The sequence below is a fragment of the Hemitrygon akajei genome, chromosome 7 (genome assembly GCF_048418815.1).
Source record: "Hemitrygon akajei chromosome 7, sHemAka1.3, whole genome shotgun sequence".
Lineage (NCBI taxonomy): Eukaryota > Metazoa > Chordata > Chondrichthyes > Myliobatiformes > Dasyatidae > Hemitrygon > Hemitrygon akajei.
Window position 1 is genome coordinate 9,891,818 of NC_133130.1, and position 18,673 is coordinate 9,910,490.

An 18,673-nucleotide genomic window follows, 5' to 3' on the forward strand; every position below is an offset into this window, starting at 1 on the left:
TAAGGAAAGGGTTAAGCTGACGAGCGGGACGGAGAGTGGAGGGGAGTTGAGGAGAGGAAAGTTAAATATGTGAGACGAGAAGTCTGGGGAGGCATTTCCAGGGCGGACCTTTCTCCTTCCCCCGCCAAAGCTTCACCCTTCTGCTGCTGAGGTAGCTCGTGGGTGATGCTTCTCTGCTGGAATGTCAGATCATGGCAATCCCCACCTTGTCCCAAGCACTGTAGCAGAAATTTTCACTTCCTTTAACCTTTAAGGTACACTGTCCTGTTGTCTAGTCACGACAGTGGGAGTTCATGCCGGTTGTTCATCCTGTGGGTGGGGCTGGGTCTCTGTGCAGTCCTGGGGTTGTATGCTCAGTGGGAGATCTGGTGCTCGGGATGTCTTTGATCGGTAACTGGGTAGGGTATCCTCTGCTTGCACTGTCAGGCCCTCTTCCTGTTGGTGGAAAGACTCGGCGCACAGGAATCTAACCCACTGGAGTAAAGTCGAGTTGATTGTCTTGTGCTCACGTCGATGTATGCACAGGTGGAATAGAAAACCTACCAGCAGCAGTGTCACAGGCACAGCATCAGAGACACAATATTCACATGAAACATGAACATAAATTATACACAGTATTACAAGAAACAGTACAGTCAGAACACAAACAGATTTTGCAGTTGCTGGAAACACACACAAAATGGTGTGCGTCGATAGCATTTTTTTAATCCAAGATTAGAAAGTAAAATAAGGCATGCCACAATCGCGTAGAGGTTATCACGACATTATTACAGTTTGGGGTGTCCATAATCACGGAGCTCAATTCCAGCGCCATTCTGTAAGGAATCTCTACATCTTCCCCATGGAATGTGTGGATTTTCCACAGGTGCTGCAGTTCCCTCCCACAATCCAAAGAGGAGATGGGTAGGTTAATTGTTCTTTTGTAAATTGTCCCATGATTAGGTTAGGGTTTGTCAGGGTTTGCTGGGGCAGCTCAAAGGGCTGGAAGGGCCCGCTATGTTCAGTATCACTAAACATAAGATAAAATAAAAATGCTTTGGTGGCGGGGGGAGTCTTTGGCTGACCATTCTGTTTATACTTGTTATAATCTTATACACTTCTATCTTGTGGCCTCTCATCCTTCAAAGCTTAAAGCAGAAGGCCCTGTTTCTGTGCTGTAGTGCTCACTAAAGATTGGCTTTATTTGTCACAGGTATATCAAAACACTGGAACATACTGCTTTAGAAAAGTTATAAGTAGAAAAAGGCAGTGTTGGATCGTGGAGGCGTAACTGAGCTCTGACCAGCAACCAATCAGCAAGATTGATCAGCAAGAACAAATTAATGGAAGGCAGCGGCAAGCATAGCAGCCATCGTCTGAGAAGACAGTGGTGATCTTGAGGCTTTAGCTCTTCGTGGCTTCATTCAGAGAAAGCAAAAAAAAAAGAAAAGTTTGAGGTAAAGTTTTTTTTTTCCCCCTATCCTTTTTTGTATGTGCTCACTTAGGACTGTTGAGATGCCAGGCAGGGTAGTTGAGTGTTCCTCTTGCAGGATGTGAGAAGGCAGGGAGACCACCCGTGGCCTGATGACTTCAACTGCAAGAATTGCATCTAGCTGAGCTTCTAACCATCTGTGTTTAGGAGTTGGAGCTGGAACTGGATGAACTCGAGATCATTCAGGAGGCTGAGAGATGGAACATATAGAGAGGTAGTTACATCCAAGGATTGTTACCCAAGGCCAGAGCTAGGAAGATTTTACAAATTAACACATGGCTGAGGAGTTAGTGTACGAGGGAGAGAATAAGATTTTTGGATCATTGGGCTCTCCTCCAGGAAAGGTGACATCTGTACAGAAGGAATGGGTTGCACTAAAACGGGAGGGGGAGAAATATCCCAGTGGGAAGATTTGTTATTGCTGCACAGTGGGGTTTAAACTACAGCTTCAGAGGGATGGGAATCATGCCAGAACAGTCAGTGGAGAGGTTGTGGAAGCAGATGTTGGGAAGACAAAATCAGAAATCAAATGTTTGAGGGTGATGTGACTAGTGTCCTGAGCTGTGTGCATTTTAATGCAAGAAATATTGTATGAAAATCCGATAAACTCAGGTCACGGATCAACACCTGGAATTATGCTGTTGTAGCCATAGTGAGATTTGGTTGCAGGAGGGGCAGGACTGGCAGCACAGTATTCCAGGGTTCTGTTGTTTTAAACGTGACAGAGCAGGAAGGACTAAAGAAGGAGGGCTGGCGTTACTGGTCTAGGATACTGCCATGGCTGTGCTCTGTCAGGACAGACTGGAGAATTCGACTATTGAGGCATTATGGGTGGAACTAAGGAATAAGAAAGGTATGACCATGTTACTGGGGCTGGATTACAGACCACCCAACAGTCCTCTGAATTTTGAGGAACAAATTTGTAGAGAGATCATAGACAGTTGCAACAAACATAAGGTTGTTATAGTAGGTGATTTTAACTTTTCACATATTGACTGGGAATCCCACAATGTAAAAGGACCAGATGGGTTAGAGTTTGTCCAATGTGTTCAGGACGTTTTTATTTACCGGTACATAGAAGTCCCAACCAGAGGGTGTACCATACTGGATCTGGTATTAGGGAATAAGACAGAACTTTGTGTAAGGGAACATTTTGTATCCAGTGACCACAATGCCATTAGTTTCAAAGTAAATATGCGAAACCGTAGGTCTTGTCTGCGGGTTGAAATTCTAAATCGGAGAAAGGTGAATTTTGATGGCATCAGGTATGATCTGCCAAGTGTTGTTTGGGACCAGCTGTTTTTTTGCAAAGATCTGAGTTCAAAAGTTCAAAGTACATTTATCTGTGTGGTTTACCTGCATATTTCTGAAGTCCACAATGATCTCTTTTGTCTTGTCCACACTGAGACTTGGGCTGTTGTTCTCTCACCATTTGACAAGCCTTTCTACCTTCACTGTCTATGCTGACTCATCCTCATCACTGTTGCCGATGAGGCCAACCACTCTTGTCCCATCAGTAAACTCGATGTGTGGATTGAACTGGATCTGGCAGTGCAGTCATGAGTGTGAACAGCGGAGGGCTGAGAGCATGTCTTGGGGGGGGGGGGGGCGGGGAGGGGGTCACCAGTGCTCAGCGTGATGGAGCTTGAGATGTTGCTGCCAACTCAAACTGAATGGAGTCCCAGATCCAGTTACAGAGATGGGTATTAAGTCCCAACAAGGACAATCAGCCTCTGAGGGGTAATTGTTAAAAGTCAGGCTGAAGTCAAGCAACATGTTGGCATATGAGGGATGGTTTTCCAGGAGGGACAGGTTTTATGTTAACTGTGTGACTGTATCTGAAACTTTTTGACAGGTGACGATGCAGACAGCGGGCCGGCACTCTAAGACATTATTGCAGCTCACACTGGCCGTAATCAAACCTGATGCTGTGGCACACCCACTCATTCTACAGGTAACCCTAAATATCACCTCGTTGCAAAAATACTCACTTTACAGTGACAACTGTATCCTGTGGACAAATAAATTTGAAAGAAAAGCAATTGCTGCAGCAAGGAACAGGGATATTTTTGTCCCTTCAAGCCCATACTGGCTCTCTGCAGTCAGACTCTTCATCAGTCACATTGCCTGCAGCCCTCTATGTTTTTCTCTTTCATGTATCCCTCTGTCCCCATAGAGTCATCGAGCACTGCAGTTCAAAAAACAGCCCCTTTGGCCCATCTAGTCTGTGTCAAACTATTATACTGCTTCATCCCTCCATAGCCCTCCATACCATTCCCATCCGTGTACCCATCCAAACTTCTCTTAACGATTGAATTCAAACTCACACCCACTATCAGCTCATTTCACACTCTGAGTAAACAATTCCCCCTCATGTTCCCTCTAAACCTCTAGTTCTAGTCTCATCCAACCTCAGTGGAAAAGGCCAGCTTGCAATAATCCACCCTCATAATTTTGTATACCTCTATCAAATCTCACCTCATTCTCCTATGCACCAGCGAATAATATTCTAACCTATTCAACCTTTCCCTGCAACTCAGATCCTTACATCCCGAAATATTCTTGTAAACTTTGTCTGCACACTTCCAATTTTATTGATAAAAAATGTACCTATCTTAGACTCTCTTAAATGTCCCTAATGCAACTGCTTCTATCACCACACTGGGCAGCACTTAACCTGGTCTAACCAGTCTGTCCCTATAACTAAAGTCCTCCAATTCGGACAGCATTTTTGTGTGAGGGTCTGTGAATCAATTTTTCCTGTTACTTGAGGAAAGGGGGAATTTATAAGTGCGAGGGCAGCTTGTTATTCTCGGTGTCGGATGTGAGAGGTCCTGGAGTCTCCTAGCCTCCCGGATGTCCATATCCGTGCCAGGTGCGTCGAGCTGCAGCTCCTAAGGGACCGTGTTAGGAAACTGGAGCTGCAGCTCGATGACCTTCGTCTGGTCAGGGAGAGTGAGGAGTTGATATACAGGCAGGTGGTCACACTAGGGCCACGGGTAGCAGACAAGTGGGTCACGGTTAGGGGGGGAAGGGGAAGAGTCAGGTACTAAAGAGTACCCCAGTGGCTGTACCCCTTGACAATAAGTACTCCTGTTTGAGTACTGTTGGGTGGGGGGGGGGGGCAGCCTACCTGGGGGAAGTGACAGTGGCCGTGCCTCCAGCACAGAGTCCAGCCCTGTAGCTCAGAAGAGTAGGGAAAGGAAGAGGAAGGCAGTAGTAATAGGGGACTCAATAGTTTGGGAGTCCGATAGGCCATTCTGTGGATGCAGTCAGGAGACCTGGATGGCAGTTTGCCTCCCTGGTGCCAGGGTTCGGAATGTTTTTGATGACATCCAAGATATCCTGAAGTAGGAGGGTGAGGAGCCAGAGGTCGTGGTGCATGTAGGTACCAATGACATAGGTAGGAAAAGGGAAGAGGTCCTGAAAGGAGAATATAGGGAGTTAGGAAGGGAGTTGAGAAGAAGGACCGCAAGGTAGTAACCTTGGGATTACTGCCTGTGCCACACGACAGTGAGAGTAGGAATGGAATGAGGTGGAGGATAAATGCATGGCTGAGGGATTGGCGCAGGGGGCAAGGTTTCAAGTTTCTGGATCGTTGGGACCTCTTTTGGGGCAGTTGTGACCTGTACAAAAAAGACGGGTTGCACTTGAATCCTAGGGGGACCAATATCTGGCAGGGAGATTTGTTAAGGCTACTGGGGAGACTTTAAACTAGAATGGTTGAGGGGTGGGAATCAAATTGAAGAGACTAGGAGAGAGGAGGTTAGTTCACAAATAGAGAAAGCTTGTAGATAGTGTGTGAGGGAGGATAGGCAGGTGATAGAGAAGGGAGCGCTCAGACCGAAGATGTAAGGGAGAAAGAAGGAAAAAAAGATAGTAAAGTTGTTTGCACAGTTAGGGATAAACAGAGAGAAAGAGCTGGAGAATTTCTTAAATGCATTTATTTTAATGTTAGGAGCATTGTAAGAAAGGTGGAAGAGCTTAGAGCATGGATTGATACCTGGAAATATGTTGTTGTAGCTATTAGAGAAACATGGTTGCAGGAGGGGTGTGATTGGCAACTAAATATCCCTGGATTTCATTGCATCAGGTGCGATAGAATCAGAGGGGCAAGAGGGGGAGGTGTTGCATTGCTTGTCAGAGAAAATATTACAGCAGTGCTTTGGCAAGATAGATTAGAGGGCTCATCTAGGGAGGCTATTTGTGTGGAATTGAGGAATGGGAAAGGTGTACTAACACTTATAGGGGTGTATTATAGACCACCTAATGGGGAGCGAGAATTGGAGGAGCAACTTTGTAAGGAGATAGCAGATATTTGTAGTATGCACAAGGTTGTGATTGTGGGAGATTTTAATTTTGTAAAAGCCCATTTTGTAAAAGGGCTGGATGGTTTGGAGTTTGTAAAATGTCTGTAGGATAGTTTTTTGCAGCAATAAATAGAGGAACCAACTAGAGAAGGGGCAGTGTTGGATTTCCTGTTAGGGAATGAGATAGAGGTATGTGTTGGGGAGCACTTTGGATCCAGTGATCACAATGCCATTAGTTTTAATGTAATTATGGAGAAGGATAGGTCTGGACCCAGGGTTGAGATTATTGATTGGAGAAAGGCTAACTTTGAGGAGATGCAAAAGGATTTAGACAGAGTTGATTGAGACAATTTGTTTCATGGGAAGGATGTAATAGAGAAATGGAAGTCATTTAAAGATGAAATTTTGAGAGTACAGAATCTTTATGTTCCGGTTGGGTTGAAAGGAAAGGTTAAAAGTTTGAGAGAGCCCTGGTTTTCAAGGGATATTGGAAAGTTGGTTCAGAAAAAGAGAGAGATCTACAATAAATATAGGCAGCATGGAGTAAATGAGGTGCACGAGGAATATAAAGAATGTAAAAAGAATCTTAAGAAAGAAATTAGAAAAGCTAAAAGAAGATATGAGGTTACTTTGGCAAGTAAGGTGAAAATAAATCCAAAGGGTTTCCACAGTTATATTAATAGCAAAAGGATAGTGAGGGATAAAATTGGTCCCTTAGAGAATCAGAGTGGACAGCTATGTGTGGAGCCGAAAGAGATGGGGGAGATTTTGAACAATTTCTTTTCTTCAGTATTCACTAAGGAGAAGGATATTGAATTGTGTAAGGTAAGAGAAACAAGTAGGGTAGTTATGGAAACTATGATGATTAAAGAAGAGGAATTTTAAAGAATATAAAAGTGGATAAGTCTCCAGGTCCTGACAGGATATTCCCTAGGACCTTGAGGGAAGTTGGTGTAGAAATAGCAGGGGCTCTGACAGAAATATTTCAAATGTCATTAGAAATGGGGATGGTGCCGGAGGATTGGCGTATTGCTCATGTGGTTCCATTGTTTTAAAAGGGTTCTAAGAGTAAACCTAGCAATTATCGGCCTGTAAGTTCTATGTCAGTGGTGGGTAAATTAATGGAAAGTATTCTTAGAGATGGTATATATAATTATCTGGATAGACAGGGTCTGATTAGGAACAGTCAACATGGGTTTGTGCGTGGAAGGTCATGTTTGACAAATCTTATTGAATTTTTTGAAGAGGTTACTATGAAAGTTGACAAGGGTAAAGCAGTGGATGTTGTCTATATGGACTTCCATAAGGCCTTTGACAGGGTTCCACATGGAAGGTTAGTTAGGAAGGTTCAATCATTAGGTATTAATATTGAAGTAGCAAAATGGAATCAGCAGTGACTGGATGGGAGATGCCAGAGAGTAGTGGTGGATAACTGTCAGGTCGGAGGCCGGTAACGAGCAGTGTGCCTCAGGGATCTGTACTGGGTCCAATGTTGTTTGTCATATACATTAATGATCTGGATGATGAGGTGGTAAATTGGATTAGTAAGTATGCAGATGATACTAAGGTAGGTGGCGTTGTGGATAATGAAGCAGGTTTTCAAAGCTTGTAGAGAGATTTAGGCCAGTTAGAAGAGTGGGCTGAAAGAAGGTAGATGGAGTTTAATGCTGATAAGTGTGAGGTGCTACATTTTGGTAGGATTAATCAAAATAAGAATAGAGTTATATTGTGATGCTAACAGCATTAATGAAGGAAAGAAAGTCAGCATTTTTCTTAGTGTAATGGGTGCAAAAACATTTGCCTGCTATGGAGCTTGTTAACCCCTGAAAAGCCAGCTGACAAAACTGTCAAGCAAGTAGACACTCTCCAACAGTATTTAAAACCCTCTGGTCATTGCTGAAACATTTAAATTCCATAAACGGAATCAGAGCAAAAATGAAAGCATTTCTTAATATTGTGCTGAATTGCGCATATTATCAGAACTTTGTCCATTTGGATCTGGTGTATCAGACGCACTGAGGGACAGGTCAGTGTGTGGCACGTACTGTGAAACAACACAGAAGAAGCTCCTGTGTTTAAAAAAAAAAAAAAGTCCTTACGTTCGATAAAATGCTAAACATCTCAATATCATTAGAAACAGATGCACGAGGTGCTTCAGAGATACAACAAAAATCACTGGAATATGCCACAAATAAAATGTCAATGAGCAGAAATGAAGGAAAGAAATGTTACCATTGTGGGAACATGCTGAGCAGAGATGAAGGAAAGAAATGTTACTGTTGTGGGCACATGTCACATGACCCTGAGGACTGTTGATTTTAAGACAAGGAATGCAGGAACTGTGGCAAACAGGGCCACGCTGGCAGAGTATGCAAAGCTTGTAAACAGCAGGAAAAGGGCAAAATACAGAGAAACAGAACCCCCAGGAAGGAAAATACAACAAGGTACACAAAATGAAAGAAGGCAGTTCTGATGAAAAACACACAGAGGAAAGTGAATTGTCTTGTCTGCAACTTCACAGCGTGAAAGACACAGATGATCGAAGAATAATAAGGATCTCTGCACAAGTGGCAGGCGTGAGACTGAAAATGGAGTTGGATACAGGCTCAGCTTTAACAGTGATCTCTGTACATGACTACAAACGACTGTTTTCTCATATACCTTTGAAATGAACGAATCTACTGCTAAAGACTTATACAGGAGAGAAAGTGCGTCCCAAAGGGAAAATTAAAGTGACAGTGACCTACAGGGACAAAACACAGGAGGAGCGTACCATATAGCCTACTGTATAATATGGGACTATTTTATGTCGTAGTAACATGTTATTCAGCATGCGCTATTGGTCACGTATTGATCTGTGCATATGTGTTCAGTTAAGAGTTTCATAAATAAAAGCCCCTGTTAACTTATCTCCAGTGTCTACTGTTTTTATTAAAGATATTGTTGTGTAAACAGACACATACACAACAATAACCCTGACTGGTATGTCCATGGGCTCAAAATGTTCAATGTACACTGTATTCAAGAGTGAGATTCTCAGCCACAAAACAAAGAAACTCGATAGAACCCGTTACAAACAAGAACCGGTGTGCAGAGAAACCAAACAAATTGTGCAAAAATGAAAGTAAGCAAATAACATTCAGAACTGAAGTTCACGAAAGTGAATCCACAGGCATGAAGCTGGTCACCGCTGCAGCCGATCCAGGAACCCGTTAGTTGCAACCACACCCTCAGTTCAGCTCAGAGAGGAGGAAACCCAAGGAGCAGCAAGATGGACACTGGCCCATCCCTCTCCACCAACCCTGACACCTTCATCGTTTCAATCTGGCCCGACGCTTAAATCTGCTGAATTTCAGGCCATTCCTCACCCTGCCACTTTTATTTGCTCTGTGTCCCAGGCCCCACCACCTTGATTCAGCCCTTACCCGACCTTTCCAATGGGCCTAATTGCTGCGATTTGGCCCATCCCCACTTTTCCAGTCTGGCCCCACTGCTGTGATTTGGCCCATTCCCAACCCTTCCAATGGGCCCCACTGCTTAGATTCATCCTCTACCCGACCTTGCCAATGGGGCCTACTGCCTTGATTCAGTCCCTATCTGATCTTTCCAATGGGCCCATGGCCTCAATTCATCCTCTACCTGACCTCGATTGAGCTCATGCCCGACCTTTCCAATGGGCCCCACTGCTTCAATTCAGCCCATACTTGACCTTTCCAATGAGCCCACTACCTCGACCCTTATTACTGCAATGGTTATGTCTCCATAGTGTTGAACACTGATTGTCATTCACAGGCTGTCCATCAGAAGATTTTGGACAACGGCTTCATCATTGTGATGCACAAATACTTAAAATGGAGTCAGGAAGAGTCCCGAAGGTTTTATGCAGAACATTCAGGTATGGGTCCATCTTACTGGTGTGAACAAAACAGCCTGTAACTTTATAGAATCATAGAGCAGTAGAGCAGAGAAACAGATCCTTTGGCCCATTTAGCCCATGTCTAACTACTCTTTTCCCTCGTCCCATCAAGCTGATGAGGGTAATTAGTTTAATATTGCCACGTGTATGCAGATAATTTTGCATTCCATCCTGACAGATTGTTCCATACACAAGGTAGTATAAAAATAAACAGAATGCCAAATATAATGTTACAGTTACAGAGAAAGTGCAGGTAGATAATAAAGTGCAAGATCATAACCAGGCAGATTGTGAAATCAACAGTCCATCTTCATGTAGAAGGAGACTGTTCAATAGTCATATAACTGAGATGGAAACTGCCCTTGAGGCCAATGGTACATACATAGAAACATAGAAAACCTGGAGCACAATACAGGTCCTTTGGCCCACAGAGTGGGGCCGAACATGTCCTTAACTTAGAAATTACCTAGGGTTACCCATAACCCTCTATTTTTCTAAGCTCCACGTACCTATCCAGGAGTCTCTTAAAAGATCCTATTGTATCCACCTCCACCACCATGGCCGGCAGCCCATTCCACAACTCACCAATCTCTGCATTAAAAGAACTTACCCCTGACATCTCCTCTGTACCAACTTCCAAGCACCTTAAAAATGTGTCCTCTCATGTTAGACATTTCAACCCTGGGAAAAAGCCTCTAACTATCCACACGATCAATGCCTCTCATCATCTTATATACCTCTATCAGGTTACCTCTCATCCTCCGTCGCTCCAAGGAGAAAAGGCCGAGTTCACTGAACCCATTCTCATAAGACATGCTCCCCAATCCAGGCAAATCCTTGTAAGTCTTCTGTGCACCCTTCCTATGATTTCCACTTCCTTCCTGGAGTGAGGTGACCAGAACTGAGCACAGCGCTCCCAAGTGGGATCTAACCAGGGTCCTACATATCTGTAACATTACCTTTCGGCTCTTAAACTCAATCCCATGATTGATGAAGTCCAATGCACTGTATGCCTTCTTAAGCACACAGTCAACCTGCGCAGCAGCTTTGAATATCCTATGGACTCAAACCCCAAGATCCCTCTGATTCTCCACACTGTCAAGAGTCTTACCAGTAATACTGTATTCTGCCATCATATTTGACCTATCAAAATGAACCAACTTACAGTTATCTGGGTTGAACTCCATCTGCCACTTCTCAGCCCAGTTTTGTATCCTATCAATGTCCTGCTGTAACCACAGACTGCCATCCACACTATCCACAACACCCCCAACCTTTGTGTCATCAGCAAACTTACTAACCCATCCCCCCACTTCATCATCCAGGTCATTTATAAAAATCACGAAGAGTAAGGGTCCCAAAACAGTCTGCTGAGACACAGCACTAGTAACCGACCTCCATGGAGATTATGAACACTACAACCACTCTTTGCCTTCTGTGGGCAAGCCAGTTCTGGATCCACAAATCAATGTCCTCTTGGATCCCATCCCCCTTCTTATTTCGTCAATAAGCCTTGCATGGGGTACTGTATCAAATGCCTTGCTGGAATCCATAGATACTACATCTACTGCTCTACCTTCATCAATGTGTTTAGTCACATCCTCAAAAGATTCAATCAGGATCGTAAGGCACGACCTGTCTTTGACAAAGCCATGCTGAGTATTCCTAATCATTTTATGCCTTTCTAAATGTTCATAAATCCTGCTTCTCAGGGTCTTCTCCATCAATTCACCAACCACTGAAGTAAGACTCACTGGTGGATACAGTGGTAAGCAAAGGTTTGGGCACCCCTAGTCAAAATTTCTGTTACTGTGAATAGCTGAGTGACTAAAAGATGACCTGATTTCCAAAAGGCATAAAGTTAGAGATGACACATTTCTTTAATATTTTAAGCAAGATTACTTTTTTTTATTTCTATCTTTTACAGTTTCAAAATAACAAAAAAGGAAAAAGGCCCGAAGCAAAAATTTGGGCACCCTGCATGGTCAGTACTTAGTAACACCCCCTTTGGCAGGTATCACAGCTTGTAAACATTCTCTTTAGCTAGCTAAGAGTCTTTCAATTCTGTGTTTGGGGGATTTTTGCCCATTCTTCCTTCCTAGTTCTGTGAGATTCTTGGGCCTTCTCGCATGCACTGCTCTTTTGAGGTCTATACACATATTTTCGATGATGCTTAGGTCGAGGGACTGTGAGGGTCATAGCAAAACCTTCAGTTTGCGCCTCTTGAGGTAGTCCATTGTGGATTTTGAGGTGTGTTTAGGATCATTATCCTGTTGTAGAAGCCATCCTCTTTTCATCTTCAGCTTTTTATAAACGGTGTGATGTTTGCTTCCAGAATTTGCTGGTATTTAATTGAATTCATTCTTCCCTCGACCAGTGAAATGTTCCCTTTGCCACCCCCGTGCTTAACAGTTGGAGAGGTGTTCTTTTCATGAAATTCTGCACCTTTTTTTCTCCAAACATACCTTTGCTCATTGTGGCCAAAAAGTTCTGTTTTAACTTCATCAGTCCACAGGACTTGTTTCCAAAATGCATCAGGCTTGTTTAGATAAAAACACAAAATGCTGGCAGAACTCAGCAGGCCAGACAGCATTTTGTGTTTTTATTTATGTCCAACATCTGCAGATTCACTCGTGTAGGCTTGCTTAGATGTTCTTTGCTAACTTCTGACCCTGAATTTTGTGGTGAGGATGCAGGGAATGTTTTCTTCTGATGACTCTTCCATGAAGGTCATATTTGTTCAGGTGTCGCTGCACAGTAGAATAGTGCACCCCCACTCCAGAGTCTGCTAAATCTTCCTGAAGGTCTTTTGCAGTTAAGCGGGGGTTTTGATCTGCCTTTCTAGCAATCCTACGAGCAGTAGTTCTCTCGGAAAGTTTTCTTGGTCTTCCAGACATCAACTTGACCTCCACCGTTCCTGTTAACTGCCATTTCTTAATTACATTATGAACTGAGGAAACGACTACTGAAAACGCTTTGCTATCTTATAGCCTTCTCCTGCTTTGTGGGCATCATTTATTTTAATTTTCAGAGTACTAGGCAGCTGCTTAGAGGAGCCCATGGCTGCTGATTGTCGGGACAAGGTTTGAGGAGTCAGGGTATTTATAAAGCTTTGAAATTTGCATCGCCCGGCATTTCCTAATGATGACTTTGAACAGGCCATAGTCCTAACAAGCTAATTAAGGTCTGAGACCTTGGTAAAAGTTATCTGAGAACTCAAGTCTCTTGGGGTGTCCAAACTTTTGCACAGTGCTCCTTTTCTTTTTTCATTCTAAAATTGTAGAAAACAAAAATAATATACTAATCTTGCTTAAAATGTTGAAAAGAATGTTTCATCTTTCATCTTCTACTCACTTAACTATTCACAGTAACAGAGATTTTGACCAGAGGTGCCCAAACTTTTGCATGCCACTGTAATTTCCTGGGCTAGCTCTACTCCCTTTCTTAAATAAGGGAACAACATCTGCAGCCCTCCAATCCTCCGGAACCTCTCCCGTCCTCATTGATGATGCAAAGATCATCTCCAGAGGCTCAACAATCTCCCACACCTCCCACAGTAGCCTGGGGTACATCTCAACCCATTTTGGTGACTTATCCAACTTGTAGCTTTCCAAAAACTCCAGCACAGCATCTTGCTTAATATCTACATGCACAAGCTTTTCAGTCCGCTGCAAGTTATCCCTACAATCGCCAAGATCCTGTTCCGTAGTGAATACTAAAGCAAAGTATTCATTAAGTACCTCTGCTATCTCCTCTGGTTCCATACGCACTTTTCCACTGTCATACTTGATAGGTCCTATTCTCTCACGTCTTAACCTCTTGCTCTTCACATACTTGCAGAATGCCTTTGGGTTTTTCTTAATTCTGTCCACCGTGGCCTTTTCTTGGGCTCTTCTGGCTCTCCTAATTTCAATATTAAGCTCCTTTCTGCTCTAATCTTCTAGATCTCTTTCATTACCTAGGTTTTTGAACTTTTCATAAGCTTTTCTTTTCTTCTTCATAAGCTCTTCTCTTTTCTTCTTGACTAGATTTAAAACAGCCTTTGTACACTAGGGTTCCTGTACCCTACCATCCTTTCCCTGTCTCATTGGGACATACCAATGCAGATTTCCATGAACATTTCAGATTCAGTTTATTGTCATTTATAAACTATAAATACAATGCAGTTAAAAAATGAGACAATGTTCTCTGGAATGATATCACGAAAAAGCACAAAACAGACCACACAAGAAAAACCACATAACGTTTGGTAATCCCCAATCCAGAGTCCGGAGAGGCTGCTGCGTATCGATATCAAGCTATCATCTTAGCACGTTCCCCAGAAAGGAACTACAAACCCATCAGACAAACCTAAAGTTACAAGACATACACAAAACCACATAGTTACATATAGTTATAGTTAACATATAGTTGCAACAGTGCAGACAATACCATAAATGATAAAAGACTAACTGACAAAGACCACATAATTATAACACATAGTTTCAACAGTGCAAAGCAATACCGTAATCTGATAAAGAGCATATTTCTTCCATATGTTTCCCTGAGAACATCTGTTTCCGATTTATGCTTCCAAGTTCCTGCCTGATAGCCTAATATTTCCCCTTACTCCTATTTCCTCTTCCTATTGTCTGTTTCTATCCCTCTCCAATACTATGGAGATAGGAGATAGAATTGTGATCACTGTCTCCAGAATGCTCTCCCACTGATAGACCTGACACCTGACCAGGTTAATTTCTCAATACCAGATCAAGATACAATATACAAAATACAAGATAAACCATGGTCCTGAAAAACGTTGTCTCATTTTTACTATGCACTGTACCAGCAGTTATAGTCGAAATGACAATAAAAGTTGACTTGAAGTTCAGCCTCTCCTCTTGTAGGCTTATCGACATATTGTGTCAAGAAACCTTCCTGAACACATCTAACAAACTCCATCCCATCTAAACCCCTCGCTTTAGAGAGATACCAATCGATATTTGGGGAATTAAAATCTCCCACAACAACAACCCTGTTATTATTACACCTTTCCAGAATCTGTCTCTTTTTTTCTGCTCCTCAATGTCCCTGTTTCTATTGGGTGGTCTATAAAAAACACCCAGTCGGGTTATTGACTCCTTCCTGTTACTAACTTCCACCCACAGAGACTTCATATACAAACCCTCCATGACGTCCACCCTTTCTCCAGCTGTGACACTATCTCTGATCAACTGTGCCCCCCCACCTCTTTTGCCTCCCTCCCTGCCCCTTCTGAAACATCTTCCTGCCCCTGAGCCATCCAAGTCTCTGTAATGGCCACACTCCAAGAACTGATCCACACTCTAAGCTCATCTGCTTTGTTCATAATACTCCTTGCATTAAAATAGACACATCTCAAACCATCGGTCTGAGCGCATCCCTTCTCTATCGCCTGCCTATCCTCCCTCTCGCACTGTCTCCAAGCTTTCTCTATGTGTAACGCAACCTCCCTTTCCTCTCTCACTTCAGTTCGGTTCCCAACCCACAGCAATTCTAGTTTGAACTCGCCCCAATAGCCTTTGCAAACTTCTCCATCAGGATATTGGTCCTCCGGGGATTCAAGTGCAACCCATCCTTTTAGTACAGGTCACACCTTCCCCAAAAGAGTTCCCAATGATCTAGAAATCTGAATCCCTGCCCCCACTCCAATCCCTCAGCCACACATTTATCCTCCACCTCAGTGTATTCCTATACTCACTGTCATGCAGCACAGGCAGTAATCTCGAGACTACTACCATTGTATTGGCTGTTTTCCTAATGCAGCACGAAGTGTAGACAAAGTCAGTGGAGGACAAGCTGGTTTTCATGATAACTGGGCTGTGGCCACAATGAGAGGCATTGTTTGTGAGAAGGTAGCTTTAAAGTTAAATCCTATTTTGTATAAAGGAGGAGCTTGTTGACTAAGGTGACCTGATAATTTGCCCTTTGATGAATAAAGGAAGTCTTTAAATACTTCAAAATTTGAAATAAATCTGTATTCCATTGAGAAAGATGATCCTCCTCAGAGGAGGAGGAATGTATTCAACTAAAATACTTAATGTACCGTACTTACAGAGATAATTCTGATGATTAGGAGAATCAACATCAATTCCATAAAGGATCATAAACATGAGATCTGCAGATGCTGGAAATCTAGAGCAATATCAGACAAAATGCTGGTGGAACTCAGCTGGTCAGACAGCATCTGCATTTGTTTATTTGAAAACAAATAAACAGTCGATGTTTCGGGCCAAGAGCCTTCTTCAGGACTTAGAAGGATGGGGGAAGACACCAGAATTAAAAGATGGGACAGGTGGAAGGAAGCTAACTGAAAGATGATAGGTAAAGTCAGGTAGGTTCGAGAGGTCAAGGGCTGGAGAAGAAGGACTCTGATAGGAGAGGACAGTGGACCATAGGAGACAGGAAAGGGGGGGATCCTAGGGAAGGAGATATCAGTTGAGTAGAGGTAAAAGGCCAGAGTGAGGAATAGAAAAAGAGGGCATGGGAAGGAGAAATCAATATTCATATCATCAGGTTGGAAGCTACCCAGACAGAATATAAGGTGTTGTTTTTCCACCCTGAGGGTGGCCTCATCTTGGCAGAAGATGGACCGACATGTCAGAATGGGAATGGAAATTTAAATTAAAATGTTTGGGCACTGTGAATTTACACTTTTTGCCCCCGATTTACTGATGTAGAGATGGCTGCAGCGGGAGCACTGGCCACAATCGATGACCCCAGTAGACTTGCAAGTGAAGTGTTACCTCACAGGGAGGGACTGTTTGGAGCCCTGAATGGTGGTGATGGAGGAGGTGTATGGGCATGTGTAGCCCTTAGGCCACATGCAGGGATATCACCTTCCAGCTAGACTCCTTCCCATCCCCTCACCTTTTTATTCTGGCATTTCCCCCTTTCCTTCCCAGTCCTGAAGTAGGGTTTTGGCCTGAAACGTTGATTGTTTATTTCTCTCCATAGATGCTGCCTGAACTCCTGAGTTCCTCCAGAATTTTGTGTTGTTCTGGATTTCCAGCATCTGCAGAATCTCTTGTGTTAATTCATTTCCATAGATGTTGCCTGACCTACTGAATTGCTCCAGGATTTTATGTGTGTTGCCTAAGTATCAAGAAAAGGAGATGATGGGGATTATGAAAGTATTCTACCTGCAATTACAAAGCCATCAGCGACTGTATTTCATCAGAGGTTTGAGGAGACTTGGTTCTGTCACCGAAGACTCTCACAAATTTTCTACAGATGTACCGTGGAGAGCATTCTAATTGTTTGCTTCGCTGTCTGGTTTGAAGGGGCAACCACACATGATCAGAAAACACTGCAGAAAGTTGTAAACTCAATCAGCTCCATCACTGGCACAAAGCTCACCACCATCAAAGACATCTTCAAAAGGTGATGCCCCAAAAAGGCGGCATCTATCATTGAGGACCCACATCTCCCAGGACATACCTTCTTTTAATTTTTCCATCAAGGAGAAGGTACAGGAGCCTGTAGGCACACATTTAACATTTTTGAAACCTCTTCTTCCTGTCCATCATCATATTTCTGAATAGACAATAAACCCATGCACACTACCTCATTATTTTTCTTTCTCTTTTTGCACTACTTATTTCAATTGCTTGTTATAATTTATAGTTTTTAAAATAATGTATTGCAATGTACTGCTGCAGCAAAATAACAAATTTCATGATATATACCATGGTGTTAAAGCTGATTCTGATTCTAAATTCACAAGCTGTGTTAAAGAAAATTGCACTAACTGCAATACATATTTCTAAAGAGAGGGGGCAGCAGATGTTAATGATTGCACCAAGTCAATGAGAGTCAGGTTTATTATTGTCACCTACGTGTATGATGCTAAATTCAGTATTTTACATAGAAGCTTAGAAAACCTACAGCACAAAACAGGCCCTTCGGCCCGCAATGCTGTGTCAAACATGTACTTAAGAAATTACCTACGGTTACCCATAGCTTTGTGTCATTAGTACAGTGCAAAGACATAAAATTACTATGAGTTACAACATAAGTAAGTAGAAAGACTGAGTCTACAACCGTTTTCTACTTAAAGCAATCCTGTGCATTGGCCCCTCCATACCAGTCGGTGATGCAACCAGTTAGAATGCTCTTCGTGGTACATTCTCAGAAATTTGCGAGAGTCTGGTGACATGGTAAATTTCCCCGAGCTCCTTATGAAGTTAAGCCACAGGTGGTGTGGCAGGGGAATTGACTGTCCTTGTTCAGCAGTCACTTGCTTACTTCCCAGGATGTAGGGCATTGAGTCACCCACGCCTGTATTCTCTTGGCATTTAGAAGGATGAGGAAGAGTGTACCTAATCTGGCCAGAGGATGTTAACTTGAGCTGCAAGTGCAAGAACAAGGGGTCACATCTCAGGCTGAGACTGAGATGGGAAATCTGCTCACTCAGAATGTGGTGAACATGTGGGGATGTGGGGGAGGTGCTGGAATGTGGGTGGTGGGTCAGTGCTGAGGGAGAGGTTGATGGTGAGTGGGTGGTGTTGAGTATGTGCTGCATTGAGGGAAAGCCAGTGGTTAGGAGTGTTATTCTACAGAAGGACCTGCAGCTTCGGGAGGTTAGTACTGAGTGCATGATGATGTGTGTGACTGCCGGTGCTGGCACATTCAACGATTCAGAAACAGCTTCTTCCCCTCTGCCGTCTGATTTCTGAATGGATATTGAACCACTGAACACTACCTCACTACTTTTTTTCTTTCTATTTTTGCACTACTTATTTCATAAGAACATAGAAAACCTACAGCACGATAAAGGCCCTTTGGCCCACAAAGTTGTGCTGAACATGTTCCTACCTTAGAAATTACTAGGCTTTCCTATAGTCCTCTATTTTACTAAGCTCCATGTACCTATCTAAAAGCCTCTTAAAAGACCCTATCATATCGGCCTCCACCACCGTTGCCGGCAGCCCATTCCACGCACTCGCCACTCTCCGA

General features: G+C 43.2%; 1 protein-coding gene across 5 annotated transcripts in view; it reads left to right on the forward strand.

Moving 5' to 3' along the window:
* The window catches only part of nme6 (NME/NM23 nucleoside diphosphate kinase 6), a 30,923-nt gene that overhangs the window by 5,579 nt on the left and 6,671 nt on the right, over positions 1-18,673 (forward strand). For 3 of the 5 annotated variants that reach the window (XM_073050373.1, XM_073050374.1, XM_073050371.1), the window contains exons 2-4: positions 1,193-1,436; positions 3,327-3,425; positions 9,574-9,676. In XM_073050373.1, the coding sequence (XP_072906474.1) occupies positions 3,333-3,425; positions 9,574-9,676 (196 nt within the window). In that variant the 5' untranslated portion in view covers positions 1,193-1,436; positions 3,327-3,332. Of the gene's footprint in view, positions 1-141; positions 255-1,192; positions 1,437-3,326; positions 3,426-9,573; positions 9,677-18,673 lie in introns of those variants that run through there. The other 2 variants (XM_073050372.1, XM_073050370.1) reach the window with 2 other exon arrangements.